The sequence below is a fragment of the Cyrtonyx montezumae genome, unplaced genomic scaffold (assembly GCF_038088225.1).
Source record: "Cyrtonyx montezumae isolate F1298 unplaced genomic scaffold, pur_monq_1.0 scaffold_22, whole genome shotgun sequence".
Classification (NCBI taxonomy): domain Eukaryota; kingdom Metazoa; phylum Chordata; class Aves; order Galliformes; family Odontophoridae; genus Cyrtonyx; species Cyrtonyx montezumae.
The window spans coordinates 1,412,566-1,438,777 of NW_027071959.1; the positions used below are offsets into that span (position 1 = coordinate 1,412,566).

The window sequence follows — 26,212 nt, forward strand, 5'->3', positions numbered from 1 at the left end:
TCTGGACACCACAAAGCCTCAGAGCAGCTCTGGCTCACAGAGCACAGGACCTTGGCACCCTGCGGCACTCAGGGGCACTGAGGTCTTGGCAGGGAGGTGGCAGCAGCACTGCTCTGTGGCTGTGCCCAGCTCGACTCCGTTTTCCTGGAGAGCGGCTGATATCCCGTCATCCCACTGTCATCCCCTGAGTCACAGCTTGCAGGGGCAGAATTTGGAAGTGCTGGGATGAGGCACAGCCATCACACGCAGCCTGTGTTTCATGTAAAGGAATGAAAAACAAAAGCAGCGGGACCACAAATGAGGAAGGGGGAGCCTGCTGGAAAAGACACGGTGGGGCCCGTCATGTGGCTGATGATTTAGGGGAAAACAAAACATGCTGAGGAGAAGAGACTGCTGCTGGAGGCTCATTCTGAAAGCCTCAGGAGTGGTGCAGCCTCCTCAGCACTGCCAGGGGCTGTGTTAGGGGGAGCACCGTGGAGCACAGACCTTGCATTTGTGGGTTCTGCTGAGGATGCTCCTCCTGACACTGCTCTTCTATCCCCTCCAAAACACTGCTCAGCTGTGGCTGCTCCCCCACCTTCATCTCAAAGCACCTCTTGGAAAACACAGCCGTGCTCTGTGCTCACTTTGGGTGCTTAAAGACAGAGAGAACGGGGCTGACTTTCAGCCTTCCAACTTCTGCTGCGTTGGGTGGAGAGGTTTTGAGTTCATGGGTCAAATTGGCACTCGAAAGTACCATTGAGTTTCCTTTTCACCTTCAAAACAATTGACTAAACTCTGCATAGGAATAACTGTGTTTTTACCAACCTGGAAAGCACCTGAGTCATAGCAGCACCGCAGTTTTTCTCCAGAAGCTGCTGCTGGGAGGCTGTGAGGGCATCCACAGTGCCAGGAGCAGCAGGTGCCCCAGCTCTGCTCCTTTTCTTTCTACAGAGCCACCTACAGAGAGCGAGTTCCAGCAAGGCATCATTCCTAGAGCTGCAGAGCTGCCTCCTGAGAGCCACAGCTCAGAGGTGTCAGAGCAGGGGCACCAGGGGCAGCACTACTCCCTCTTCTTCACACCCTGCAGGGCACGGCACTCAGAGGCACAGGGCAGCAAGATGCTCTCTGTTCTGTGTGTGCATATCAGGGGAGGCTCAGAAATCCTGGAAGGAACATCACTCGTTGGGAAGTTTGTGTTGAAACTGGAGCTGCCAGGCAGGATGCAAGAAAAGGTCTGCTCCAGACGTGCCTTGATGGAGGAAAATGGGGAATGCAGTGTGCCCAGGTCAGGTGGGCACTCAGCAAACTGGGATGGCCCTCTAGTCCTTGCCCTCCCTAATAGCAAAGTTGACATTTCACATCCCTTCCAATGAGGCATTCTGACTCTTTGATCACCCTGGCCCCGCACACTGGCTTGTTGTTTCTGGGGTGTACATCCTCTGCCATCCCTATCCGGGTCAGAACTGTGTGATCAAACTGCAGTGAGGAGCGGTTGGCAGCCCCGGTGCCTGGCTGGCATCCACTCTCGCCATGGCCAGCCCTCACCTCGCCAGCCTTTCTCCATAGCCACGTTCCTCCCGGGGCGCAGAGGCAGGTGCTCAGGTGTTTTGCATGCTGTGCCTGCAGTGGTTGGGAAACAGGCAGCGGTGGAGCCGGGCAGCAGGTCCGACTGGTTTCCTCCTCGCTGGCACTGACGTATGAGCCCGCTCGCCAAACAGATCCTGCCCCGTCCCCGCGGACCTGACCTCGCTCCGCAGCAGGGAATGGCTGTGCCGGAGCTGTGATCCCAGCCCGGACCCACAGCGGCCCATGGAAGGGAAAATCTCTCCGGTAAGGCACGGGAAGCAAGTTGGGATCTGGAGCTGGCTGGGGTACTCGGGGTTGCTCTGGGCCCTGTGCGAGTCGCTCACTTTGGGTGTTTTAGGGCTGGTTTCTGCCCCCCTGCTCCCCTGAGCTGTGGCCACTGGTGGGGGAAGGACTGGGAGGCTGTGCCATGGGGATGTGGAGTGAGGAAGGGGAGGCTGGGGGCCACCAGCGTCTCCAGCCCCATGCTGTCAGAGGGGACTTCAGAGCCTCTCAGTCCCACTGCTTTCCCGTGTTTGAGGGATCTGTGGCTCCGGTGGGTTTGCAGGGATGGAGACCAGTTGAGGGCAGGCTGCTGAGCGGGGCAGGATGCTAGAACACCTGTGGGAGCCACGCTCTGCTGGCCCCCAGCATGCCGCCAGCATCAGCAGCGCACCGGTGGCCCCAGCATCCTTCCCTCACCCACTTTCTTGGTGTTTTCCCCCCATTCTTTAGGGGCTGGGCTGCTCAGGGATGGCTTGCTGTCAGCTGCTGGGCCTCACCACGGTGCAATGAGCATCCTGTCATGAGCAAAACATCCCTGGCTGGCATGGGGCTCAGCCCTCCCGGAAGAGGCAGTAATTACAGCGCTGAGCTGCGCTGGGATGTCCGCGGGGATGGGGCTGGAGAGGACATGGTAGTGGAGGCAAAGGTGCCCCCGAGGCAGCCTGGGTCTGGGCTGGTTTCCATACAGGGCTGCCTGCAGCCCTGTCCTTTTTTGCAAGGCCCCAAGCTCTGCTTGCCTGCCTCCAGTGCTGCTGTGCTGTGTGATCCCAGCTAACTGTATCACCCAAAGCAGGTAGGAGCACCACGGTGACAGCAGGGCTGGGATCTGGATGCCTGCACGTACAGAATATTACCCAGTGTTGGATATTTCCACTGGGTCACCTGGAGGTTGCATGGATTATATGGGCCACCCCAGATACCACCCTCACTTCACCTGCCCGTGTCTCAGTTTATCCCTCTCTGGAATGGGCTGAGCAGTGCTTACCCCCTGCACCAATTTCTGATCTCTGCCTGAAGGGCTCTTCACTCTGGTATATGGCAACCTGGCCCTGGTCCGGTGGTGCTGGCTCAATGGCTTGTCACCCATGCTTACAGAATGTCCCTTGTGTGCTTTAGGGTTTTCACTTCCCCATGTGTGCCCCCTGTACAGCATCCTGTGGCTGGGCTGAGCTGGGCGAGCACCACAGAGCACTTCATGGGAACATGGGGCTGCGTAAGGACTGCAGGCACCTGCAGGCTCTGGAGGGCTCACCCCAGGAGCATGGGGACAATGTCCCCTTTGTCTGCCAGCAGAGCTGGGCTGGCACAGGATGCAGTGCTCTGCTGACAGGTGGAAAACGATTCCCTGCACGACAGCAGTGAGCTCAGCTGAGCAAGAGGATCACCTGCCTGGGCAGCTCCTGCTGCCTGCTTAAGGCAGGCCGCCTCCAGCCCCTCTCAGTGCTCTGATTTTCTGGGTGGCTGCTGCTCCTCCTGCTCCTCTGAGATGCTGCCGGGCCTCGGCTCCTGTTGCAACACCGCAGGTGCCACCTGGCTTCTGCTCTCCCTCCCACTCCGAAACTGCCACTGATTGCTCTCGCTTCCCTCCCCGTCCCGCCTGGATCCAGCCCAGCCCTGCAGTGCCTTTCCCCTGGGATTTGTGACCTCCTGCTTTGGATTTGGCAGCTTCATCGCAGGCAGAGCCTTGAGCTGGAGGTCAGTGCGTGGGGTCTGGGCTGTGATGCAGCGGGGATGGGATGCCCAAAACTGCGATGCAGAGCTGAGCTGAGGAGGGTGGAGGTGTTGGCTGTGCAAACAGGGTCAGCCATGGGCTGTGCTGTGGGTCCCCTGCTCCCTGCAGCTCAAGCTCTGCCTGTGCCGAAGAAGTCACCGATCCCCTCTTGCTCACCTCACTTCTCGGCTTAAACCCACAGCAGCGCTGAGCGCTCTCGCAGCAGGTGGAACGTTTGCAGAGAGGACGTCAGAAAAATGGCTCAAACCACAGCCACGCGTGTGAGAGAGTCACTGCTCTGAGTCTGACTTTTGTTCAAAAGCCGACAGAGGATGAGTAAAGGCTTTGTGGCCACGAGTCGTAGCTCCTGGCAGAAATGCCATCCTTGTAAAGCTGCTGCTGTTTGCTCTCTGCTCCAGTGCTCACCCGACAGTAACTAGCTGTGCCGGTTGCTGGGTGCCCTGATAAAGGGTTGGTTAGCTCCCTTGATAGAGCTTAAAACAATATTTGGACTTTAGACTTTTGAGGAAATGGGTAACTAATAGTCCAACAATATAAGAGAGGCCATGTGCTCCCTGCAAGGCAATACTAAGAGCAATTTAACCTATGGTATGTGTAGGTGTCTGTGTGAGATGTTTGAAACCCAGAGCTGGAGATGCTTTAGCACTGCTGGCTCCCTGCTGGAGCGGGGCAGTTCTGCAGTGGTTTGGTTTTAGCTGATCTGATAAGTGAAGCATTCCTCTCCCTCCAGGATGGGTCCAGAGGGAGATAGCAGACGTGGTGATAGCTTGCAGATACCCAGATTGTATAATTGGCATTGTGTTTAGCAGAGTTTCTTCTGTGTGTGGGATGAACTTTGCCTGGGAAGGGTCTCAGGCATCCGCTGTGGGTCAGGGCAGTGGTGGGTGATGCTGTGGGGTGGGAGGTGGCTCCTGGTGGGAAGGAGATGTCAGCGGTGCTGAGCTGAGGGAGGAGGTTGTGTTGAGTGCCTGTGCTGTGCCTGGGCTCAGAGGGAGCTGTTACAGAGATGCTTTTGCTCCACATGGGCTTTTCCATCCCGGGCAGACCTTGTGCGTGGCCACGCCAGGTGGGTGACTCAGGGGATAATGCCCAGGAAGTGACACTGCTGCATTGCATGAAAGGGCACAGCCGTATTTACAAAACATGAGCCTGAGCAGGATCCTGATGTGCTCATTAGGGCCCTGGTCTTCCAGCAGGAAGCACAAGGGCAGGGAAACCCAGCTGGAAGGTGCCCAGAGCAGTGCCAGCACTGCACTGCCCCCGAGCCGTGCCCGCGTGATGGGGAAATGTGATCCCAGCAGCTGCAGGGCTGTGAAAAAATGTGCTAAATCCCAGCCCCTGATGGGCACAGCGGTCCCCTGGAGGTGAGCACTCTGCTGCCAATGGATGCTCCTCTGAACACCCCCTCGATGGGACAGCAGTGATGCTGTGTGTAGGGATGCAGGCAAATCTCGGCCTGGCAATAGTTGGTGGATGGCTTCACCGAGCAGCGCAGTGCAAACTGAGGGAGGTGGCAGCAGGAGGGAGGGGGAAGCTGCTCGAGCACCATGCAGCCTCCAGAAGGCACATGGTCACTTCTCATTACCAAAGAGGTTTGAGATTTTGCAAATGAAATGACAACGGCAGAGGAAACGACTTTTCTCAAGGGCTGTGTGCATGTGAGATCTCTGAAGGAAAGGCTTTGCTTGTGGAGCTGGTCGAAGCTGGGGAAGTACTGGGGGAGAGCATCTGGAGGAAGGGGAACAAATACATATTCTTCTGCAAATTCACAGGTCAGGAGTGACATAACTGCCGAACTGCATTCCATGCTGCAGGATGTTTCAGGGCTTGGAAAACACTGATTATTAAGTATTACTAAATAACAGTTGGAAATTGCGCTGTATATTTCAAATGCCTAATTAAAGATAGATGCACAAATTGGGGCACTTGCCCTGTGGAACTGGGCCATGGTGTGGCTGATCCAATGCCACGCACCCGGCTGATGGCTCTGGTCGAAGCCATCTGTTGGGAAATTTTCCCAGCATCCTCCAAGAGGGGAGAAAACTCCATGGCAAAGATGTTTCCAGCTGTGCCAGCGGGATGCTGAGAGCTTTGAGTGGGTGATGGCCACTGCTGTAACACAGCCCTCTGCCCGCAGACCTCGGCATCGCCCAGCTCCCTCCATGCCTCCACAGCCAGCAGCATCTTCAGCATCCGGCCCCTGCAGCCTCGGGAGAGCGTCCTTGGCATCAGCTTCAAGCCCTACAGCCCCGATTCCATCCCGGCCCCGGTCCCCTGCACAGCCTGCGAGAGCACACGTAAGATGATGGTGCCCTGGGGCAGCTCCTTCTCGGAGAAGGGAGGGAAGGAGAAAATGCATCCGTGTGCTCGCTGCTGGCATAGGGATGGTGTTCCCTGGAGGTGTGAGGGGAGAGGGGCTCATGCTGGAGTCCAGGCAGGGTCTGTGCGCCTCGAGGAGGCTGTGCTCCCCCTGACCCAGCCCCCGTCCCGCTGCCAGGATCCTCCATGTTCAGAGCTCCCTGCATGAGCCAGCGGCGGCTCGCGCTCATCTTCTGCGTCTCCGTCCTCATCGTGCTGATCGTCGCCCTCATCCTGCTGTGTGAGTGCCGGGTTCACCCCGCCGCGTGAGCGCTGGGAAGGGGGCAAGGGGCTGGGACGACGGCTGCTGGGCAGGCATCCGGCGGGGGGAGGGAGGGATGGGAGGCGGAGCAGAGATGCGCTCTTCCCATCTTCTGAGTTTTCCTGACATCTGGTGGACGGGCGGGCGTAGAGGGAGATGCTCGGTACCCCCAGCCCTGCGGCTCTTCGGGATCCCAACCCTACAACCAAGCTGCTGGTGGTGGGGGTGGGGTCCGTGGCAGACCCAGCCTCACCGCAGCACGTGCTCGTCCCCAGTTATGTTCTGGCGGTCGCAGACCGGCATCGTGTACAAGGAGCCCGCTGAGACCTGCAAGGACAGCCCGGTGCGCTGCGACGGCGTGGTGGACTGCTCCCAGAGGAGCGACGAGCTGGGCTGCGGTGAGGCAGCAGCACGGGGAGCACCGTGCCTGGGCTGGGGGGGGGTCTGCAGTGTCAGGTGCTGCTGACCCCTCTCCATCCTCGCAGTGCGGTTCAGCTCCGACCAGTCCTTGCTCCACGTCTACTCCAGCACCGAGAGCCAGTGGCTGCCGGTGTGCAGCAGCGCCTGGGACGAGTCCTTCTCTAGAAAGACCTGCCGGCAGCTGGGCTTCCAGAAGTAATTCTTCCTGCCCTGATCTTTGCCCCAGCATTGCAGGTTTACCCAGGGGAGACTTTGGGCAATAGTTCTCTTTCACCTCCTCTCTCCTCCCAGTGCGTCGCAGACAGAATACATCCCCCTGCACATCTCCGGCAAGAGCCTCACAGTGATGGATGAGCGGGACACCATCCAGCAGAGCCTCAACAGGTAGCAGGCAGCCCCTGCCAGCCCGGAGCTGCGGGTCAGGCTGGAGCTGAGGTGTGCCCCCCTCTTCTCTCCCGCAGCTCCCAGTGTCTGACGGGGAAATTCGTCTCCCTGCGGTGTACAAGTAAGCGGGCTGTCCAGAAAGGCATGCGGACAAGGGCAGGCAAGGCCAAGCAGATGCTTGGAAGGGTTTTCTTCCCATCTTCGTGATGGGTTGGGCAAAGAGGGTGCTCTCCAGCAGAACATTCTGGGTAATACAAGGCCATGAAGGTTGCTGGCTGTGCCGAGCACTGCTGGTGGCTGCAGTGGTGGGGGCACGCTGTGTACACCCCCTCGGCTCGTCCCCTCCCTCAGCCCCCTGCTCTCCCCTGCAGCCTGTGGGCAGAGGATTTCGGGCCGAATCATTGGAGGGAAGGAAACCTCGGTGAGCAAATGGCCCTGGCAGGTCAGCGTGCAGTACGGGCCCGTCCACATCTGCGGCGGCACCATCATCGACGCGCAGTGGGTGCTCACCGCCGCACACTGCTTCTTCATGTGAGTGCTGCTCTGCAGCTGGCAGCCCTGGTGCTGGGCACGGCCGTGTGTCTCATCCCGCTCCCCCTCCTCCATTCCCAGGAACAGCATGAAGATCCTCGATGACTGGAAGGTGTACGGAGGGGTGTCAGACCTCAAGCAGCCCATGGAGGGCATCCCCGTCTCCCAGGTCATCATCAACTCCAACTACAGCGATGACCATGACGACTATGACATTGCCCTCATGAAGCTCTCCCGGCCGCTGACGCTCTCAGGTGGCTGCCTGGTGGCAGAGCTGGGTGGGTGGGGGTGGTCTTGGGGGCTGTGGAGTCGGGGTCAGCGTGGAGGGGAGCGTTTCCTGCAGCCCATGCTCCACCCTAGCTGCGGGGCAGGTGACTCTGCTGTTGTTCTGCTGGCGGGTGACTCATCCCTCTCTCCTCTGGTTTTCATCCAGCTCAGGTTCGCCCAGCCTGCCTCCCCATGCATGGACAGCGGTTCCAGACTGGCAGGTCCTGCTTCATCACTGGCTTTGGGAAGACCAGGGAGAATGAAGGTGAGGGAGGGAAGGAGGGACAGAGGGAGGGACAGAGGGAGGGAAGCTGCCAGCCATCCAGAGCTCCTGCACACCCCACGTGCACATTCCTACGCGGTGTGTGAGGGCTGTCCTTGCAGGGCTGACACACAGCAGGTGCTCTCCTGCCTGTGCAGCTCTGCAGAAGGTGTGTGAGAAGCAGCAGCTTGCTCCCTCCCGCAGCGGGGGGCCGAGGCTGGCCCTGCCCGATGGCTCCTCCTGCCTTGCAGATAACACCTCCCCAAAGCTGCGGGAGGCCGAGGTCAAACTCATCGACTACAAGATCTGCAACAGCGACAAGGTGTACGAGGGCTACCTGACCCCACGCATGATGTGTGCTGGGTACCTGCAGGGGGGGAAGGATGCGTGCCAGGTGAGCGGGGCAGGGCTGTGCCTGGGGACACGCAGGGATGCCCTCTGCTTGTTGTCCTCACCGCTCTGCTCCTTCCCACCCCGTGCCAGGGGGACAGTGGGGGGCCCTTGGTGTGTGAGGACAACAGCCGTTGGTACGTGGCTGGCGTGACGAGCTGGGGGACGGGATGCGGCCAGAAGAACAAGCCTGGGGTTTACACACGGGTGACAAAACTCCTAGGCTGGATCTACAGCAAAATGGAGGTGAGGCTGGGGCACTGAGAGGAGGGGTGGATCCAGGCTGGCCCCGTGCCTCACCCCTACCCCTACTTTCTACCCCTTGCAGAGCGAGAACAACTGAAGCCAGGCTGGAACCTGTGCAGCAGCACCGGCCGGCACCGGCCCCTCGCTCCCCTTGCCACCAGAGCACGGTGTCCCAGCTGCTGTCCCTGCTCCTCCGAGCTGCCCACGCAGCTGGGGACCTGCAGCTGCCTGGACTGTGACAATGCAGCTCCTGCAGAGCACCTCTGCCCTGCTGAGGACACGTGGATGGCTCTGGCCGCTCAGCCTGTGCTGGATGTGCCCACTCGGAACTGCTGCCCTGGCTGTGACCCTCGGCCTGCAAACAGAAGTGCCTGGACCACGCGTCCTTGAGTGGGGGCATAGCTGGCAGGCGTGGGGCTGCTGCCCATCCCTGCAGCTGGAAGCCAGGAACAGAAAGCTGCAGGTGCCTGTGGTGAGAGAGCCCCTTCCTCCACTCGCTGTGGGGATGGCCGAGCAAAGGGGAGCCCCATGGGGCAGCTGAAGCACCTGCATGGAGGAGGAACGGTGGTTGCTCTCACATTTGCATATGGATTTAGGAAGTGTCTTTTAAACGAAGTGCTTCCCCAGCAGAGAAACACCCATTTATTTATTTTTCTATGCCCTGGAAGCACTCACTGCTGGGACTGTGCAGCCACTCTCAGCTTCCTGCCTGCCCTGGGCAGGGGCTGTGAAGCAGTGCAGGACTGGGGGCAGCAGGGCCATGCTTGTGACACGTGACAGAAGTGAGCTGCAGCTGAAGCTCAGGACAGAGCAAGAAATAGAGTAGCAGCCAGCCCCATGCTAGCCCCAGCATCTCCCAGCTCCATGGCCAGTGACTGGTGCCAGATTTCTTTGTCTCAGGGCTGCACGCAGTCCATAGAGGACCCACATGTCTCAGAGGAGATGTGTTGAGGGGTGTGCATGCTGGATGCAGGCAGGCTACTGCTTTGCTGAGGCTGTACCCCCAGCTGCAGAGGGTCCTGGTGCTCCTGACTGCCCCACGCTGTTCTCAATAAATGTTTCAGTAGTGCTCTGTGGAGATGGTTCTTTGGGAGCTGCTGAGTGCCAGGAGCTGGGAGCCCTGTGATGAGCAGATGCCTCTGCAGCATCCCTAGCCATGGGGGCTGAAGCTCTTAGCTGGGGCTCAGCAGCACTCTCCGATACAGCCTGGGGCTGCCCTGCATCCCTCCCAGATCCCTGCCCCTCCTTCCCAGGGCTGACCCTGAGCACAGTGCAGCACATCCTGCAGAGCTCCCTGACTGCTGTGCATGCAGGTGTGCAGACAGGGCTCTCTCTGCACTGGGCTGCCCGCTTCCTAACCCACACTGCTGCCAGTGGGACCCGCGGCCCTTTGTGCAGGGGGAAGGCTCTGGACATCTCTGGGTGTTGCCCCCCAGAGCTGTGTGCAGGCAGCGGGGCTGCAGGCAGCACCTGCAAAGCTGAGCTGAGACACTGCTGTGTTGCACGGGCTGCTGCAGGCACCTCCCTGCCCCTCCTCACTTCCCAGAACCCGCTGTCTGAAAAAGGCAGTGGTTTGCCATTGAATTTTGGGATAGCAGCTCCGGACTGGCTGTGTGCATGCAGAGAGCACCCTCGGACCGGAGCTGTGGGCAGGGGGGTGGTCTGTGGCTGCTCTCCTTTTGGGAAACACTGAGTCAGCCCGACCTCAAGGAGCTTTTCTAAGAAGCAGCACAGAAACCTCCCACGGTGCCGTGAGCCTCCTTCAAAGGGAGCGTGCGGGGGACAAGGGGCGGTTTGGTTTCTCTTTATGATGTCTTTGAGGCTCAGGAAGAGGAGGGACCTGCAGAACCAGGTGCATTCAGGTTCCCTGGACTGGGCAGGGTGTGCACGGTGTGCACGGAGCTGGAGCCGCCGCGTTGCATCCAACAGCTGCTGCCATTTGGGTAGCACCAAAAAGCACAGCTAAAAACGGAGGTGCGAAAAAGGGCTGGGGAAAAATGCCCCTTTTTTTGTCTTTTCTGGCTGTGGGTTATGGAAAGCAATGGCTTTTCATGACAGTTGAAATGGGATAGGAGTAGGTCCCCCGTATGACCAACCCGTTTTGTGCTGTGAACTCGATGGGTTTTGAGTTACAGACCCAGCCTGCATTTGTACGAAGGCTCTCTGGGATCTCTGTGTTCCTGCCTGTAACAGTCGGGGTGTGCAGCACAGAGCAGCAGCCCATCATGTTTTATTGCCACCTGAGATGGCGTGCAGGAGAAACAGATCTTTAGGAAGAGAATGAAACAAAAATCGGAGGCCAGTAAGTGTTGATCTTGCTGGAACTCTGTTTCTGGTAACGGGGCCATTTCAGTGCACAGAGGACCTGCACCTCTGCCATGGATTTAATCTCATTGCAGGTTATATCTCTACTGTTCTCTGAAGTAGCTTCTCAAAGCAGAGAAGTGATTGCAGACCCTAATACAAATTTAATTTATTCCTTCTAGACCTGACATTCAGTGGTCTCCCTGCCAAGCTCCAGAAATCCGCGCTGCTTTTCCCCAAGGGCTGAAGTTTTCTAACCAGATTAAAAGTGATTAGTTTCTCATGCAGCTGCCTGGCCATGGCTTTTATGCTCTGCTGTTCCTAGTAAAAACACAGCGCAGATGCAGCAGATGCCACGGGCACAGCCTCACCTCCACCACAGGGACACCTGAGCTCCTGCTCCCATTGCTCCCAGCTGACCCAGGGCAGCAGTCTTGTCCCCGGCTTCGGGATGATCCCATTCATTTTGCTGTTTTTTTCTGGGAGCTCTCAGCTCCGGTGCCACTGCCCCTGCGCTCTCAGCTCTGTCTGCTCCTCTCTGTCTTCCAGCCCACATCTGGCCAGTCTGCTTCCAGATTCCTCTGCGCTTTGAAAATCATCCCCCAGGAATGGAGATTACAAAAACGCAGTCTGACCGGCACCATATGAATCACCACCCAATTAGTGGTGCTTTTCCCAAACTCTCCTTTTATAGCTCTCTGTTTAGTTGTGTCAAAACTGATTTGTTTATATGGTTTCGGAGGTGATGTTTCTCCGCAAAAATGTTTTTCCCGTCGCTTCGGATTGGTTCCTCCCATGGCTGGCAACAGCATTGCTTGGCACGGCACTGCTGAACTTCAGCTTGGGCAATACAGAGACTGCGAGCACTGCTGCTGAACACAGGCTTTGCCAGCTTTAACACAGCCTGCTGCTGCCTTGGTTCCTCCCAGGCACGAGGTATGACTTAGGCCTGACGAAAGAGGATGTTATTGGGTTAAAAGCAGCCATGTGGCTCTGCACAGCCTTCCCCTTTGTCACTGCGTGGGCCTTAAGCAGGCTCAGGAAGAGTTTGCAAATGTTTTTAGGCTTGGTGTTAGCAAGCAGGGAGGTCTGATGGCTCTGCTATGAGCTTGGGATCTGGACAGAACCCCCCTTCCCCCAGCACTGCCACGCATCTCCAACCTCAGCAAACCAGGGTAAAGTTTTCAGACCGCAGCAAACTGCTTTGCTCTGGGATCCTGGGATGGGCTTGCCTGCTCCCTGCCCAGAGTCTCAGCACGGCTAAAATTAGCACAGGGCTGCTGGGAAAGCACACAGGCATGCAGGGCTGCGGACAGCAAAGCAGGGAGCACTGCTGGGGAGCTGTGTTTTGGGGCAGTGCCGTTCAGTGACAGTGCTTTGCAGGCAAGGAAGGTCTGAGCTCATGGGGAATGCGTGGCACTGAGGACCCATTGTGCACTGCTAAATCGAGAGCCAGCTGGATGCAGGGCTCCCGGCTGCTCTGCTGCCCCTTCCCACAGCCCCCATGTCTGTCCTGATCTCCTGATCTCGTGTCACAGATGAAACAGCAGAGCTTTGTCTGCGTGAGATGGAGAAGTGGCCAAAACCCCGAGAAGGATCTCCAGTCAGAGGGGAAACTTTGGGAGAGCAAGCAGCTCCCTCCTGCTCGCTGGGAGGATGCCTGCTCTGTGTTGCTCCCTTCAGAGTCTGCTGAAATGAAGTCATGTCCTTGTGGAGCTGCTGGCACTGCTCCACTGACTCCAACAGCGTGAGGAGCTCAGCCCTACCCCTTTGTGACCATAAATCAGCCCCATGCTGACAAAAGGGTTGGCCCCCAAAGAAATCATTGCTCCCTCAAGCTCTCTCCTGCTCCGTGAGCACTCTTGGTGCTGCGATGAGCAGAGCTGTTCATGTGCTCAGTGTGCTCTCATCTCACTCCTGTTTGGGCAGCAAAAAGCCTACAGTGCCAATTTTTAAACTGAGCTCACCTTGGGTAATTCTTCAAGTATTTCTGGAATAAAGGAACCCAAAGAAGCAGAAAGCACAGAAGCCCAGCACTGTGGGAGCTGAAGGCTGCCTGCATCTTCTGGCCAATGCAGACACCTCTGCAGATTCCCACCAGCCCCAGAACAGCCCCTGGGCATGGTCACAGCATCAGAACATCTCAGTGTATTTGAAGGATAACAGCTGAGGGCGGTGGAAGGTCAGAGGAGCCCCAAACTTGATTATGACTGCTTGGTCCCTGCCTCACTTACCATGGTGTGATGGACAGACATCCTTATCATGTTATCCCGATGCATTAGGAGATGTGACGTTGTCCAGCTCCTCTGTGTCAGCCTCTATCTCTTGACCCTTCTGCATAATTGCCTTGAAATGCCGGGGCTGATGGGAAATGAATGCAAAATGGAATATGTGCCATTAATGTCCATGAAGCTGATACCTACCCAAGACACATTTGAGTTATTAGGGGATGGACCACGCCAGCGTTGGCAGTGCTGCCGAGGTGTTTTGCCACGAAGAAATGGCTCTCCAGGGCAGCAGCATCAGGAGCCGAGCAGACACGGGCGTGCCAGCAGCGGTGCCAGCATCCTGCCCGCACCGTCCCATCCCATTCCTGCAGCGGGGAGAGGCAGCAAAGCCTCCGCGCTCCTTCACGCCCACCCCCCGCACACGGCCCCGCGGGGCACCCACCCCCACCCCAAATCGCTCTGCCCCCGCTCGCAGCCCGACCCTCGGCCGCGTTCCAGGAGCGGTGGGGGCCGAGTGCTCGCAGCCCCCGCCCCGGGCTCCCCCCGCCGCCGCCCCTCCCGACGGCAGGCACCGCCCGCCCGGCCCGCCCCGCTCGCTTTGTGCAGCTCCGTGCTGGCTGCGCTCGCTGCCCGCCCGGCTCCTGCTCGGCACCGCCCGGCCCGGCTCGGCTCACCGCGCCCGGAGCAGCGGGGAGCGCCGGCCTCAGCCCCGCTCCACCCGGCTCTGCCCTGCGCTGCCCCGCTCCGGCCCGGAGAGCTCAGGTGAGTGCGGCGGGCGCGGCCCCGCTGGTGGGGAGGGGGCCGTCCTGCGGGGCCGCGGGGTGCTCCTCCCGAGCCGTACCTCGGATCCGTCGTGCCGTCGGGGCGCGGCGTGGTGGGTGCCCGGGGCGTCGCCCCCCGCCTCGAGGCCGCCCGCATCCCCGGCCTGGCGGCTGCCATGGCAACACCGGGTACCGTGGTTTCCCTCATCCCACCGTTGCCTGGTTACCAGCCCCCCGTGCTGGGAAGATGCTCGAGCGGATCGCCATCCCCGCCGGGGACCACCGTGGGGGGAATCGGGCTCGCCCTGCTCGCTGCGCTCCGTGCAGCCGTCGAGGAAAAGGGAGGCGGCTTCTCCTCGCCAAATATTTGGCAACGTTCAGGTTCGTGTTGTTAAATATTTTAGTAACGCCGTGGCAATGCATAAACAGTCGAGTGCTTTATATCCTGGGAAGGCGGACGAGAGGAAAGGAAGAGCGTGTCGCCGGGTGTGTAATTAGTGCTTCCCAGATATCAGAGTCCATGTGGCGGATCTCGGATCTTGCAGGAACATTTCCGTGGGAAGGAAAGTGACAGGTGGTTTGCGTGGATGTGAAAAAGCTCTGCAGTGTGAAGGAGCAGCCCCACAGGAGCAGCTACACGTGGTTGTGGGCACAGAGCCATCCGCTGCACCCATCGGGATTTTCAGCCCCATGGAGTGATTTATCTCTGGTTTGCATTGAAGAGAGCTCCAGGGTTCTGCCCGTGCATTGGGGGGCAGCGTGAGGATGGGGAGTGCTGACAGCAGAAAGTGCCATCGCTGCAGAGCGGGGCCACCTGTTGCAGCTGGCTCGCCAGGAAACACCCTGTCCCAGCCGGGAGCAGGGCTGCCTGCCACTGCCTCTCGTGTTGCTCGTGTTTCACGTTGGTGTTTTTAATTTTAGCTCCCTTCTCATTTGCGTAGAGCCACGCTTCGGTCAGGAGTTCAGGCTTCAGCGTGGAGGAAGTCTGCATGCGCTCCGTGCTGCAGCGAGCTGGGAGCTGTGTACAGAGCTGTGTGCTCTGTTTGCCTTTTGGGAGGTTGGAGTGATTCTGGGCTGTATAAGAGCCTCTGAGCTCTGCAGCTGCTGTGCAGGCCAGCAAGAGGACATCCTGTGCCTGGTGTTCCTCCTTGCAGCCTGGCAGCAGAGCTCACAGGGAGCTGTGCTTGGTGCCCGGCCATCCCCACGCAGTGAGCAGAGCCCGGGGTATGGCTGAGGTGCAGCGAGAGTTGTTGTGTTTGCAAATTTCAGCTTCACAGCACCTGGTTATCTGTTAAGCAAATGAGCAGAGAACAAGCAGGAGGAGCTGGCTGCGGGTTCCTGGGTGCTTCAGGGCTGGATGAAACCCTGAAGGTGGCAGGCTTGGTGCGCGGGCTGGAGCTCAGGGTGCAGGAAGAGACTTGGCTGTCTGTGTGCAGCAATACCCTGTGACTGTGTGCTCCTGTGAGCAGACAGAGGGTCAGGGCTGGTCCATGGGGTCTGCAGGAGTCTGTTCTCGGGGCTCCTGGAGAGGGTTTCCCTTGAACACTCCCTGCTTTGGGGAGATATGCACAAGAGGCAGCTTGAAGTTAGGCAGGTTGGTTGTGTCTTCCACCCGGCCAGCCTCTGAATCATCACCAAATTTGGGAAGTGCTGTCCATGTCGGAGTGGTGGGGGCTGGAAATCCTCCTCCCCTCTCATTTAGAAAGAAGAGGCACCACGACAGGCACATTAATAGCCAGATTGATGCTGACGTGAGATGGCAGAAGAGCAGTCTCTGCGTAGCTGGAGATGTCCATTCACACATGCACACTCTTAAATGCTTCGGGCAACTGAGCACTGCTGTCATGGTCTTGGGGGCTTTGCACAGAAACTGGAGATTTTAACTAGGTCTGATCTCCAGGAGATGCCCCCAGGGCTCACAATGGAGGGAGGCTGCCCGGAACTGGGCGGTGATGGCTGAGACTTGACAGGGCTGATCTATGCAAAACAACGAAAAGGGAAAGGGTGCTTCAAGACTGGAGACTGTCACAAATGTACCCGCCTTGACCTGGCAGGGCTTCGGGGAGCTCCTCAGGGAGCTGGGTCTTCCTGCCTGGGATTTCCCCACTCTCCTCTCTCCCCAGCTACAGCCCTGCCTTTGCACCCCACTGGGTGCTGTGGGAGCACCTTGGCTCTACTCCCCAACAGGCAGAGCCCTGCTCCTTGCTGCTGGAGCCCTGTGGGGTGCTGATGCTGAGCCCCCTGCCTGCATGGCACCCCTCTTGCTCAGCCACCCTTATCCCTGAGGTGGGGATGGGCTGGTGGTGGGGACATGAATTGGTGTTCCCTGTTAAAACTGCTGACCCAAGGCAATGTGGCAGGAGAGCTGTGGGTGCTGCTGCCCCACTCCCGCGCTGCTCTCCATGTGTTACGGCAGATCCGTCCATTTTAACAGGAAAAAAAATAAACAAAAGAACAACACATGTTTTGATTCAAGTCACGTGTCCAGCACTCTGTGCTCCCCTGCATGGAGGTTTACACAGTGCCTGGCTGCGCTGCTCGGGGATCTCCAGCTTAACACCAGTGCTGGGGTGGAGGGGAAGGGGGACAGAGTGGCCCCCGTTGCTCAGTGGCTGTGCTTCGTACAGGACACCCCTGGGTCCGGTGTGAATGGAGGGCAGTGGGCAGCACCTTCCAGCCCTGAGCACTCCAGGCTGACGGCGCAGGCGGGGAGGAAGGCAAACCCCGTGCAATGTTTGCTCTTCTCACTTTACTTCAGCTTCATGAAGAAGTGGGTGGGCCAGCTTGAAACAACCCCAAAAACCTGCGATGCTTTGCAAAACATATGCTGCCTTGGAGGAGAAATGGGCTCATCTGCACTCCAGAATGTGGTGTTTGTTTTCCCAGTGAGGCCACTGCCAATCCTGGTGGTTAACGTGTGTGGAGCGACGTTTTGCTGTGCAGAAGTGTGTGAGTTTCCAGAAGGGAGTTAGAAAAACAAAGAGCATATGTGTGCTGTGTGCTTGGCTTGGCAAAAAGCTCAACTCTGCCGTGCTCAGCTCCAGAAGCCACAAAGTGAGCAGAGGGCTGAGCAGTGCCTGTGCCCGTGTGGGGGTCTGCACCATGTCCACGTGCCCCCAGCAGCCTCCTGTCGGGTAACGGCACTGATTCGGCGCTGTCCACCCGCGCTGAAAATAGATAGAGGCCATGAGATAAAGGACACAGGGAAATGTGCAACTAGAAGTTACTGTATCACCAGCTGCTGGGCTCATTGTACACGCTCCTAAAACCTGGTAATTATCCAGAGTTACGTGCCTCAGCAGACGAGGGAGCTGCCTGGGCAGTGGCACACCGCGGCGTGGCAGCACGGCCCGCGCTGCACAAAGGCAGCAGCAGCTGCACGAGGGGGGAAATGAAACCCTCCGGCATTCAGATGAAGTGCATTTGCTTCCAAATGACAGGATGCAAAAAGGGAGGGAAGGACGTGAGTTGTCATGGGATGTGACTTGGTGCCGTGAATAAATGAAGCTGCGGAAACGTGTTTCCAATCCTCCCTGGCTTCTTGGGTTTGGTTTTGTGCACTGTTTCTGGGCACCCAACCTCTCCAAGCAGAGGGATGGGGGTCCGGGGACCCTGTGCCTGTTGCTGGGACAGACGTTGTCCCTAAGGCAGCTCAGGTTGTAAGGGGCTGTGTAGCCCGATGCCAGGGATCCGCATCCGTCAAATTCTTGCTCTGCTGTGGGCCCCTTTCTTACTGGCACTCACCCAGCACAGCAGCTGTGGCAGCTCTGTGGTGTGGTGTTATCGGGGCTGTGCAGGGCCGATAACCCTTCCTGTGCTCAGCACCATGTATGGCCACCGAGCCCTCGCGGTGCGCCCGGAGCTGACGTCCCCTGCTCTGTGCCCCCCAGTGCATTGTGTGGTGCCACCTCTTTGCTTCACCTCCAGGAGTGTCCCTGCTGCACCCTGAGAGAGATGAAGAGCGGTGAGGCTGTGCTGCTGGCTGCCTGGTGACTGACTGCCTGGCAGCAACAGAGCACAAGCAAGCAGCGTGCTAGGGGTTGGGGGGCAGCGTCAGACCTACCTCAGCCCTCCTGGTCCCTTGGAGGAGCCACATCCATGGAGCTGAGGCTGCAGCAGTGCACAGGGTGTGGGGTCCCCAGTGTCCCTGTGGAGGTGTGTGAGCAGGAGCCCTGTGCAGGGAGCTCCTTGCTGTACTCAGCACCTCCCAGCCCTGTTAGGGACGGGCTCAGCTGCCACAGAGTCCTGGGGTTATTCGTGGTCCCTCCTTGCTGCTGCAGGGTGGTGGGGGGGGGGGAGGGGGTCCAGATGCAGCCACGAGTGCCAGGGTCACAGGCCTCGTTGTGAGAATGTAATTGCTATGCTAATTGGGACAAATTAAAGCATGCTCTGGGTGAAGGACGCAGTGCTGACCTTGATGGAGGGATCGCAGCCCTTGCACTCCCCCTGTTGCATGTGGTGACATCTGTGCCAGGAGCAGGGCTGGCACCCCTGGGGTCCTGTTATGACCCCAGAAGAGCAGAGGCTGCTCACAGCTCCACACAAAGGGATGCTCAGCTCACCACTCCTGCCCTAGTAGGGCACATCCTTTGCCCCTGCTAGGTGTGAAGTGCTGGGGGAGCATGAGCACCAAGCATTGGGGCTGGGCATGGTGATGGCACCAGCCATTGGGGGTGGGCATAGTGATGGTGCCAGGTGTTGGAGCTGGGGTATGGTGGTGGTACCAGGCATTGTGGCTGGGGTTGTTGGGGCTTTGCCACCCTTCCCATTCCTGCTTGGGGTGGGCAGCCCTCCCTATGTCCTTGTCATTGGGCACTGACCCCACTCCTCCCTCTTGCTTGCAGCCATGGAGGCAGCGCTGATCGTCCTGTGCTCCCTGCTGGTGTCGGCAGCCACGGCGGACGGTGGGTACGGTGCTTCTGTGCACAGCAGCCTGCAGGGGCAGTCCCCTCCCTGTTAGGGGAGCATTTTTTACGCTGCAATATGCTGACATTATGCCCTTTGTCTGCTTATTTTCAGTGGGCACCCAAGAGAAGGAGGAGGACCCCTTTAACTATGGTGAGCATTGCTGTGAATGTGAGGTGAGGAGCAGAAGATGCTCCCCTACCCTGAGCCCAGCTGAAATGAGTCTCTCTCCTTTCCACAGATTACCAAAGCCTGCGGATTGGTGGGCTGGTGTTTGCCGTGGTCCTGTTCACCGTTGGCATCCTCCTCATACTCAGTGAGTTGGGGAGCAGTGCTCACGGGCTGGGCTGGGGCAGCCATCAGGAAACCCTATCCCCACTTGAGCCATGCTCATGGTATTTCTGTCCTCTTGCAGGCAGGAGATGCAGGTGCAGTTTTCACCAGAAGCCCAGGTGAGTGAGGTGCTCTGCTGCACAGCTCTGGGTGCCAAAGCAGCTGTGCATGCCCCCAGGTCACCTTCCCCTGTGTGCCCTGTGTGCTGCACCCTGTGCCAGCTGCTCTCACTGTGCTCCTCTCCTTGCAGAGCTCCAGGGGATGAAGAGGCTCAGGGTGAGAACCTGATCACCTCGAATGGTAAGGCTGCCCTGTGCCGTGTGTGCTCTGGGCAGGGGAAAGTCTTTGTTCAGGCTCTGCAAACTGCTCTGCTTTCTCTTTACAGCAACGGGAGCACAGAAAGCAGAGAACTGAAGCAGAGCCATGCAGTGAGTCCACTGGGAAGGAAGGGAGGGGGGACACACGGGGCTGTGCACAGGGGGAGCTGTAGGGCCCCCACTCTGTGTGTGCTCTCAGTGTGCTGCCCAGCTGACCCTGCTGTCCTCCGCACGCAGACCCAGAGACCTGAGGACAGATGCTCGGACTGCAGGTGCCAGCGGCCTGCCAGGAAACTGAACCTGCAGCAACAGGTCCCTTGGAGGAGATGCAAAGCTGCTGTGTCTGTGTTACCCTCTGTACTTCAACACCGGTTCTCTGTCCACTAACCCGACTAAACTCCACTCACCGTCCTCTCTGCCTCCAGTGCTGTGTATGTTAATGTAAGGTGACCATTACCTCTAGGGCTAGTTGTTGCTGATGTTGTAATAGTGACTCTCTCTTCACCTTCCTTGTGCTGTGAGCGTGCTGTGGGCTGGGCATGGTGGACCCCTGGCTTGCCCTGGGTCCTGCAGGGACCAGGGAGGGGGTGAGCAGCATCGTGGGTGTTTGTGAAGCACTGCGTGCCTCCATGGTGCTGCGTCAATTCCCCCTACTCTCTCCCAGCCCTGGCAATGGAAGCTGCAGGGCATGGATGGCCCTGGCTGTGGTGCGTGCATCCTGCTGCAGCCTGAGCACCGTGGCCCCTGGGAAATTGCTGAGTGCCAACACATTGCGTGTACATGGTGAGGCTGGGACCAAGCACACGTGGCTCCCCCCATCTGGCATGCTGGCACAGACCAGCAGCATTTTGGGGGCTTTTCCATCTGTCCTGAGACCGCACCCAGCTGTAGCGTGGCCAGGAGGGAAAGGGAGCACAGCACTGTCACCTCATTCAGCAATAATCCCCCAGGCCCCAGAGCCAGGGCTGGGCTGTGGCAGGTGCCCCACGGTGCTGGGCTCAGGGCTGCGTGCCCCCTGCCACAGCCCCCATCTCCTCCTCTCAGCACTCCCCAGTTACATCCAGCACGCCGTGCTGCACCCAACAGGACAAGCTGCAGAGAGGGCTGTGAAATCCCGTGTCACTGTGAACGAGGGCGGCTGTGCTGTGACCCCAGCAGCCAGCACAAACTGCTCCTCACCGACGCTCCGCGTGCTGCTGGAGTGGAGCTGGGCAGGCCGAACGGGGCACGCGCTGAGCTCAGCCCCTGCCCTTGTCACCTCCAGTTGGAAGGGCAGGGACATTCCCTCCCTCTGTCCGTGTCCCTCAGCAGCTTTGTGTTGTGTGTCCCTCCCCCCCCACCCCCCCAGGACTCTGTAGCAGCAGGGAGCGATGCTCAGGGCTTGGCACTGCCTTGTGTGGAGCCCACTGCTCCCGGTGGCTTCTCTAAGTCCATGCAGAGCCTCATTGGGAACCTGCTGCTGTGCTGGCGCAGGGACAAAGCTCTCTGCATCCTGGAGGCTGTGAGAGGGGTCTTGTGTGCTGTGTCCCTCCCTCCTGGCTGTCACCGCTCCATCTGTCCCCGGGCACAGCCCCCCATGCCCTCCAGCCCCATGCGTCACTGTGTGCGTGTCCCGGTGTCGGTGTTGGAGTGCCCGTGGTGTCTGTGGCGTTCTGTTGGTGTTAACACTAAACAAAGAAAACCCCGTGGTTGTGTAGAAACGGCCAGACCTTGACTGTTGTAAAATAAACTGAGCTATTGTGTTTCCTTTTAAATAGGCGAGCGTGCTGCTGTGGTGAAGGGCTGGTGTGTTCTGTGCTGTGATCTAGGGGGGAAAGGAATAAAACAGCGTTTCTACCCGTGTCTGGCTGCTTAGTGTGCAGGGGCTGGGGGCAAGAGTGGAGTAAAGCATGGGCTGAGCCCTTCCCACGCTGTGCCCTGTGCTGGGCAGCGTGGCAGCCGGCCTGGCTCCCTGGTGAGGGTGGTAGTGGCCCCCCCGGGCAGCACAGACACGGCTTTGTGCTGGCAGCGGGCAGGCGCTCCGAGCTTGCTCCGTGCTGCGCTCTTTTCTGCAGCCAGCAGCAGTTTCAACAATAGCCAGAGTCAATAGCTGCCTGAGCAGTGAGCCCGGCAGTGTGGGCACAGGGCCCCTTTGTCCCCTGGCCTTTAGGGCACATCCCTTCTGCAGCCACTGGTGCACTGGGTGAGAGCTGCTGAGTGATGCTGGGCTGTGGATGGTCCTGTGTGCTCCTCCTGGGGCATGGGATGAGCTGGAGCTGAGCCCCAGGTGTGTCCAGGGTGGTCACCTTGTCGGGAATGGCTCCCTGCAGCCCCCCAGCATTGAGCAGCTTGGGCTCCCTCCCACTGATGGTGAGATTAGGGCTAACAGGATGGAGCAGCCTGCTTGGCAGCCTGCCTTGCCACCAAGGTGGCACAGCTGGGGAGGGGTGCAGCATCCTGGCACCAGCAATGCCACACTGGGGTGCAGTGGGCACCGTGGGACAGTTCAGTGATGGCTGAGGGCTCAGATCTGGGACACAGATGCAGGGACCTGGCATCGCTGTCACCCTTCTCTCACTCCCGCTCAGCACCTGAGCCCTCCACCCAGCTGGGACAGGGACACTCTGCCCAGGCCCTCCCCTCCCTCCCGAAGGCAGGCGGGAGCTTTGGGCCTCCCCTCGTGACTGCGATAAACATTACACCGAGGTCGTTAATGTTTAATGAGGTTTGCCTCCCAATTACCGTGCTTTCCCCTGGGTGCCCACTCCCAGTGCCAGACGCCCGTTGGACAGCACGCCGACACGATGGGGGACGGTAAGGGAGCTGCGGGCAGTGGGGAACACACAGGGGCACATTGCAGCACGGGGAGCAGGGATGGACCCTCCTGCCAACAGGGTGGGGGCAGCTCCCTCTGGGGGAGGTGCAGGGATGGGTCCTCAAAGCCCTCTGGGGAACCAGCACTGGACAGCACTCGGCTTCTGGAGGGGATTTCTGCAGCCAAAGCTCTCCTCGCCAAGAGATGTGCTGTCAGGTAAGGTGGCTCGCGTGGTGGCACAGCTGCGATGGCAGTGCTCGGTGCTCCAGGTCCCCGAGTGCAGCTTCACCTGAAGCTCGAGTCTTTATCCTGCAAACGCATCCTGGGAACGCACGGTGAGTTGGGATGAAAAACAGGAGATTGGAATGGGAAGGAAGTCAGAACACTCTTCATCACAGCTCTCAGCTTTCCCTCCTCACCTCCCTCCCTCCCAGACACCCCCTGTGAGCCCAGCTCCCAGGCTCAGGCTCCTACTGGGTTTTCTCTTTTCCAGAGCAAGCGCCCGAGCAGGGCCTGGACAGGTTCACCTACGGTAAGTGGGTGCCCATGAGGTGTGGGGCTGTGAGCTGGGGGGGCTGGCAGCCCACCTCCTGAACACCCAGGCTGATGCTGCAGCTCCCTTCTTCCCCCCCAGACTATGAGACCGTCCGTAATGGGGGGCTGATCTTCGCCGTCGTGGCTTTTGTGGTCGGGCTCCTCATCATCCTCAGTAAGTGCCGCCCTGCACGGGGCTCCTCTCTGCTCCCCGGGTGCCAGTCCTGCTGCCAGGGTGGACATCACCCACAGCTGCCTGGGAAGTTTCCATCCAGGCCAACTCCCAGCACAAAGCGAGTTGGGAAGGAGACGGTGTAAATATTTAGTGTTTCCCTGCCAGCGTCAAAGGCTTCAGAGGGAAGGTCAGTCATTAAAAATAGCAGAGAAAAACTCTGACATTTCCCAAAGGAGAAAGCAGCAATCCCACAGCCCTCTGCAGCTCCTGGGGATGCGGTGCCAAGTGTGCAGGGCTCCCCACAAAGCTGCCCTTACAGTGGTGTGCAGGGACACTGCCCGAGTGCATTAGGGAAAAAGATAAGCAAAGCTCCTGCATCCATAGGAGCAGCCTGGGAAGGTGGACGGGCGCCCAGGAGAGCAGTCAGTGGGGGCTCAGAGGGGGGACAGCCCTGCAGCCTTCATCGGGACAGGGAATGGGGAGGGGGCCATGGGCACAAGAAGCCTCAGCTGCTCCTCTCGCCCCCAGGCCAGCGGTTCCACTGTGGAGGGAAGAAGAAGAGGAGGTGGGTATGGCTCGGGTTTAAGGCAGCCCCACCTCTCCTGCTGGCTGCGAAGAATGGGACCACCTTGTCTTCCCTTTCCTCCCTATGATGCTGCCCAGCGTAACGCAGTTCCTCTCGCTTTTCCATCCACAGACAAGGAAACGAGGAGGACCTGTAGCTGCAGGTAGGCTGCAGGGGGAGGCACCTGGGGCTGCATGGCTCAGGGCAATGCTGGGAGCCACATGGGCACCTGCCTCGGGTCCCTGATGCATGATGACCCATCCGTCTCCGTCCAGTTCCAGAGCTGCTGTGGGAGGAGAGCTTCATAAAGCTGAGAAGTCCTTGCCAAGGGCCACCCCTGCCCCGCTCCAGTGCATCCATTCATTACCCTGCTCACCCCGGGTGAGGCCAGAACATTAATTGCCCTCGTGCTTTCCCCTCTGGTAGATCCAGCAAGTGTTTCTTAGCTAATAAAGTTCCAGCTGAGAGAGGTTAAACTTTGTGCCCGAGGCATTCTGAATTGCCCACCCTCCTGGCCCAGCACCAATGAATTTTTGCCCTGCAGGCATCTTCCAACACAGACCTAGCACGCCCCCATCACAGAGTAACCCCATCTGCACTGGGTCCTATGGAGGGAAGGAGAATGCAGAGCTCGGACACTCCAGTGCCTTCCTGCCCAGAGTGAGGGCTGCGGGGTCCACATTTTCAGCACACCCTCCCCATGGGGCACCCTGCCTGGGTTTTGTGCCCAGTGCCATGCACACACACGGGCAGTGCTGTTGGGGAAGAGCTGTCTGTGCGTTCGCTTATCTCAGACTGCTTGCTCCGAGCATCCTTCCTGCGCACAGACAGGGCACGGTTTTTGCGTCGGTTTCACGGCCTCTCCCGTCTTTGGATGCAAACCAAAACATCCCTCTCTTGCAACTGGTGAGCGAGGCGTGCTGCTCGCTGTGAGCGTCTGTGCCGGACCGAGGCAGACACCTAGCGACCGCTGTGCAGCGTGCAGCTGCTGTGCTGTGCTGTGCTGGGCTGTGCTGTGCCCCACTGCTCCGACCCCGGGCTGTGTGCGGGGCCCCGCGGTGCTGCCCCCCCACCCATGCTGTTACAGAGGAGAAACTGCCTCACCTGCTTCGTTTGGGCTTAAATTGAGGTCAGACACTGACAGTAAAATAGGATTAGCGGGGGAAGGTTATTAGGCAAAATCCGCGCAATTTGTATAATCTGAGGTGCTTATTGAACACGGTAAGGAGATTATTTTGAAATATAATTTTGTTTTGACACTGACCCACTAATAAAGGCTCGGTGCAGCTTTGCACGGCTCGAGCAGGAACGAGAGCCCTTCATCAGAGGGGAGCAGCTCCCATGCAGCAGCACAGACGAGCCAAGGGCTTTGCTTGCAGCCCTGACCCCTCTCCCTGCTGCAGCTCCCAGACCCCTCAGTGCAGTGTGGCTGCAGAAGGAGCAGAGGGTGCAGCAGCCAGGAGAGCAGCTGGCACAGGCAAGGACCCTCACTTGTGCCACGTGCCCTCCAGGCTCCCATTTCCCCACTGTTGGCTGTACCGTGGCTCAGGGACAGCTGTGCCCTTCAGGGTACACATCCTCTGGCACCAGCCCCCGAGAGAGACCCCTGCACACCCACCCTGAGCAGTGGGAGCAGATTAATGGGAGCGAAAAGCCGTGCCTGCTCCCTGAGCAGGGGGATCTGTGTCTCGGCACCAGATGGCATTAATAGCATTATTCTGCACGGCTTGCAGACACACACGTGTGCACGTCCGCTCGCACAGCCCTTCGCACGCCTGGCTGGGGCTCAGGGACTGTGCCATGGGTTGGGGACACCATAAAGCCACCACGTTCCTGCTCGGATGCCCTTCTCCAAAAACTGCCCAGCAAAAGCCTCCTGTCCCCCCTGCTCACCCCACTGGGGGTGCCCACAGGAGCGACCCTGTGGGGCAGCCAGGAGCTGCTGGCCCTGGTGAGCAGGCACTCTCCTTCTGCCCTGAACCAGGCAATCTTGGGGGATTTCTCTCACACCGCCTTGAGCCATTAATCTGCTCAGAGTAAATCTTTTCTGTGACACAAAGGGGATTGGTTAAATAATACAGTGGACAAATGGAGTTTCCTTTTCCTCCAGGAAGGCGTCTGGTTCAGAGCAGCTTGGCACCATTCACCTTTTGCTTTGCCAGGCTCTGGATGGACAGGAAGGGGAGAGGTGCTCCGATGGGCTCAGACAGTTTTGGTGCTTAATGCACCGTAAATGTGAGAGCTGAGGCATCGGGGCAGCAGTCAGGGATGTAGGGTGCCCACCAGCGCTGCTCCTCCATCAGTACCAGGGACACGTTTGGCCCGGGAGGAAACGCGAATGCAAAATGTCTCCTCATTAGCTAAAACAGGAGAGCAGCAAATGGTGACTAATGGAGCCAAAGAGGAACACTTGACGATGTGGAGAGACGGGGCCGGGCTGGCGGGGAGCCAGCCACACGCCTCGCTCTGCCTTTGTTCTGCTCCCGAAAAGGCAGCGCATCCATCACCAGCAGCGCATCTGCCAGAGCAGCAGCACTCCACGGGCTGAAATTATCCTCCCAAGTGAAACAAATCACGTTTCAGCCCTCATCTCCCTGTGGGGCACGCTCCGGAG

At 58.8% G+C, this 26,212-nt stretch overlaps 3 protein-coding genes across 5 annotated transcripts; all 3 read left to right on the plus strand.

Annotated features, from left to right (window-relative positions):
• The first annotated feature begins 1,548 nt into the window (after window positions 1–1,548).
• TMPRSS13 (transmembrane serine protease 13) lies at window positions 1,549–9,743 on the plus strand. The gene is given in 14 exon segments (XM_065738411.1): window positions 1,549–1,729; window positions 1,731–1,812; window positions 5,700–5,859; window positions 6,060–6,161; window positions 6,458–6,580; window positions 6,668–6,797; window positions 6,894–6,986; window positions 7,064–7,107; window positions 7,358–7,517; window positions 7,599–7,771; window positions 7,951–8,049; window positions 8,205–8,440; window positions 8,530–8,682; window positions 8,765–9,743. Coding segments are annotated over 14 exon segments (1,620 nt in total). The 5' UTR covers window positions 1,549–1,679; the 3' UTR covers window positions 8,780–9,743.
• Window positions 9,744–13,829: 4,086 nt separating this feature from the next.
• FXYD6 (FXYD domain containing ion transport regulator 6) lies at window positions 13,830–20,039 on the plus strand. 3 transcript variants are annotated; one of them, XM_065738413.1, is made up of 8 exons: window positions 13,830–13,976; window positions 18,820–18,879; window positions 18,995–19,033; window positions 19,122–19,196; window positions 19,296–19,332; window positions 19,464–19,513; window positions 19,599–19,641; window positions 19,768–20,039. In XM_065738413.1, exons 2-7 carry the CDS (start codon window positions 18,822–18,824, stop codon window positions 19,625–19,627), a joined length of 288 nt encoding a protein of 95 aa, XP_065594485.1. In that variant the 5' UTR covers window positions 13,830–13,976; window positions 18,820–18,821; the 3' UTR covers window positions 19,628–19,641; window positions 19,768–20,039. The 3 variants fall into 3 exon arrangements, with proteins under 3 accessions (XP_065594485.1, XP_065594486.1, XP_065594484.1); XM_065738414.1 differs by lacking the exon at window positions 13,830–13,976 and adding an exon at window positions 14,081–14,461; XM_065738412.1 differs by lacking the exon at window positions 13,830–13,976 and adding an exon at window positions 16,557–16,924.
• A 2,175-nt stretch (window positions 20,040–22,214) lies between these two features.
• FXYD2 (FXYD domain containing ion transport regulator 2) lies at window positions 22,215–24,074 on the plus strand. Its single transcript, XM_065738415.1, has 6 exons — window positions 22,215–22,323; window positions 22,818–22,856; window positions 22,959–23,033; window positions 23,562–23,598; window positions 23,731–23,761; window positions 23,880–24,074. Exons 1-5 carry the CDS (start codon window positions 22,230–22,232, stop codon window positions 23,753–23,755), a joined length of 270 nt encoding a protein of 89 aa, XP_065594487.1. The 5' UTR covers window positions 22,215–22,229; the 3' UTR covers window positions 23,756–23,761; window positions 23,880–24,074.
• Window positions 24,075–26,212: the final 2,138 nt, after the last annotated feature.

Bases quoted from the DNA above. Each gene is read 5' to 3' on its own strand.
- FXYD6 (XM_065738412.1), top strand. From the start codon at position 16,738: ATGAAGAAGTGGGTGGGCCAGCTTGAAACAACCCCAAAAACCTGCGAT. The intron at 16,925-18,819 runs GTGAGTTTCCAG...TCTTGCTTGCAG, and splicing joins GTTTTGCTGTGCAGAAGTGT to CCATGGAGGCAGCGCTGATC. The intron at 19,197-19,295 runs GTGAGTTGGGGA...GTCCTCTTGCAG, and splicing joins TGGCATCCTCCTCATACTCA to GCAGGAGATGCAGGTGCAGT.
- FXYD2 (XM_065738415.1), top strand. From the start codon at position 22,230: ATGAGGTTTGCCTCCCAATTACCGTGCTTTCCCCTGGGTGCCCACTCC. The intron at 22,857-22,958 runs GTAAGTGGGTGC...CTTCCCCCCCAG, and splicing joins CCTGGACAGGTTCACCTACG to ACTATGAGACCGTCCGTAAT. The intron at 23,034-23,561 runs GTAAGTGCCGCC...TCTCGCCCCCAG, and splicing joins CGGGCTCCTCATCATCCTCA to GCCAGCGGTTCCACTGTGGA.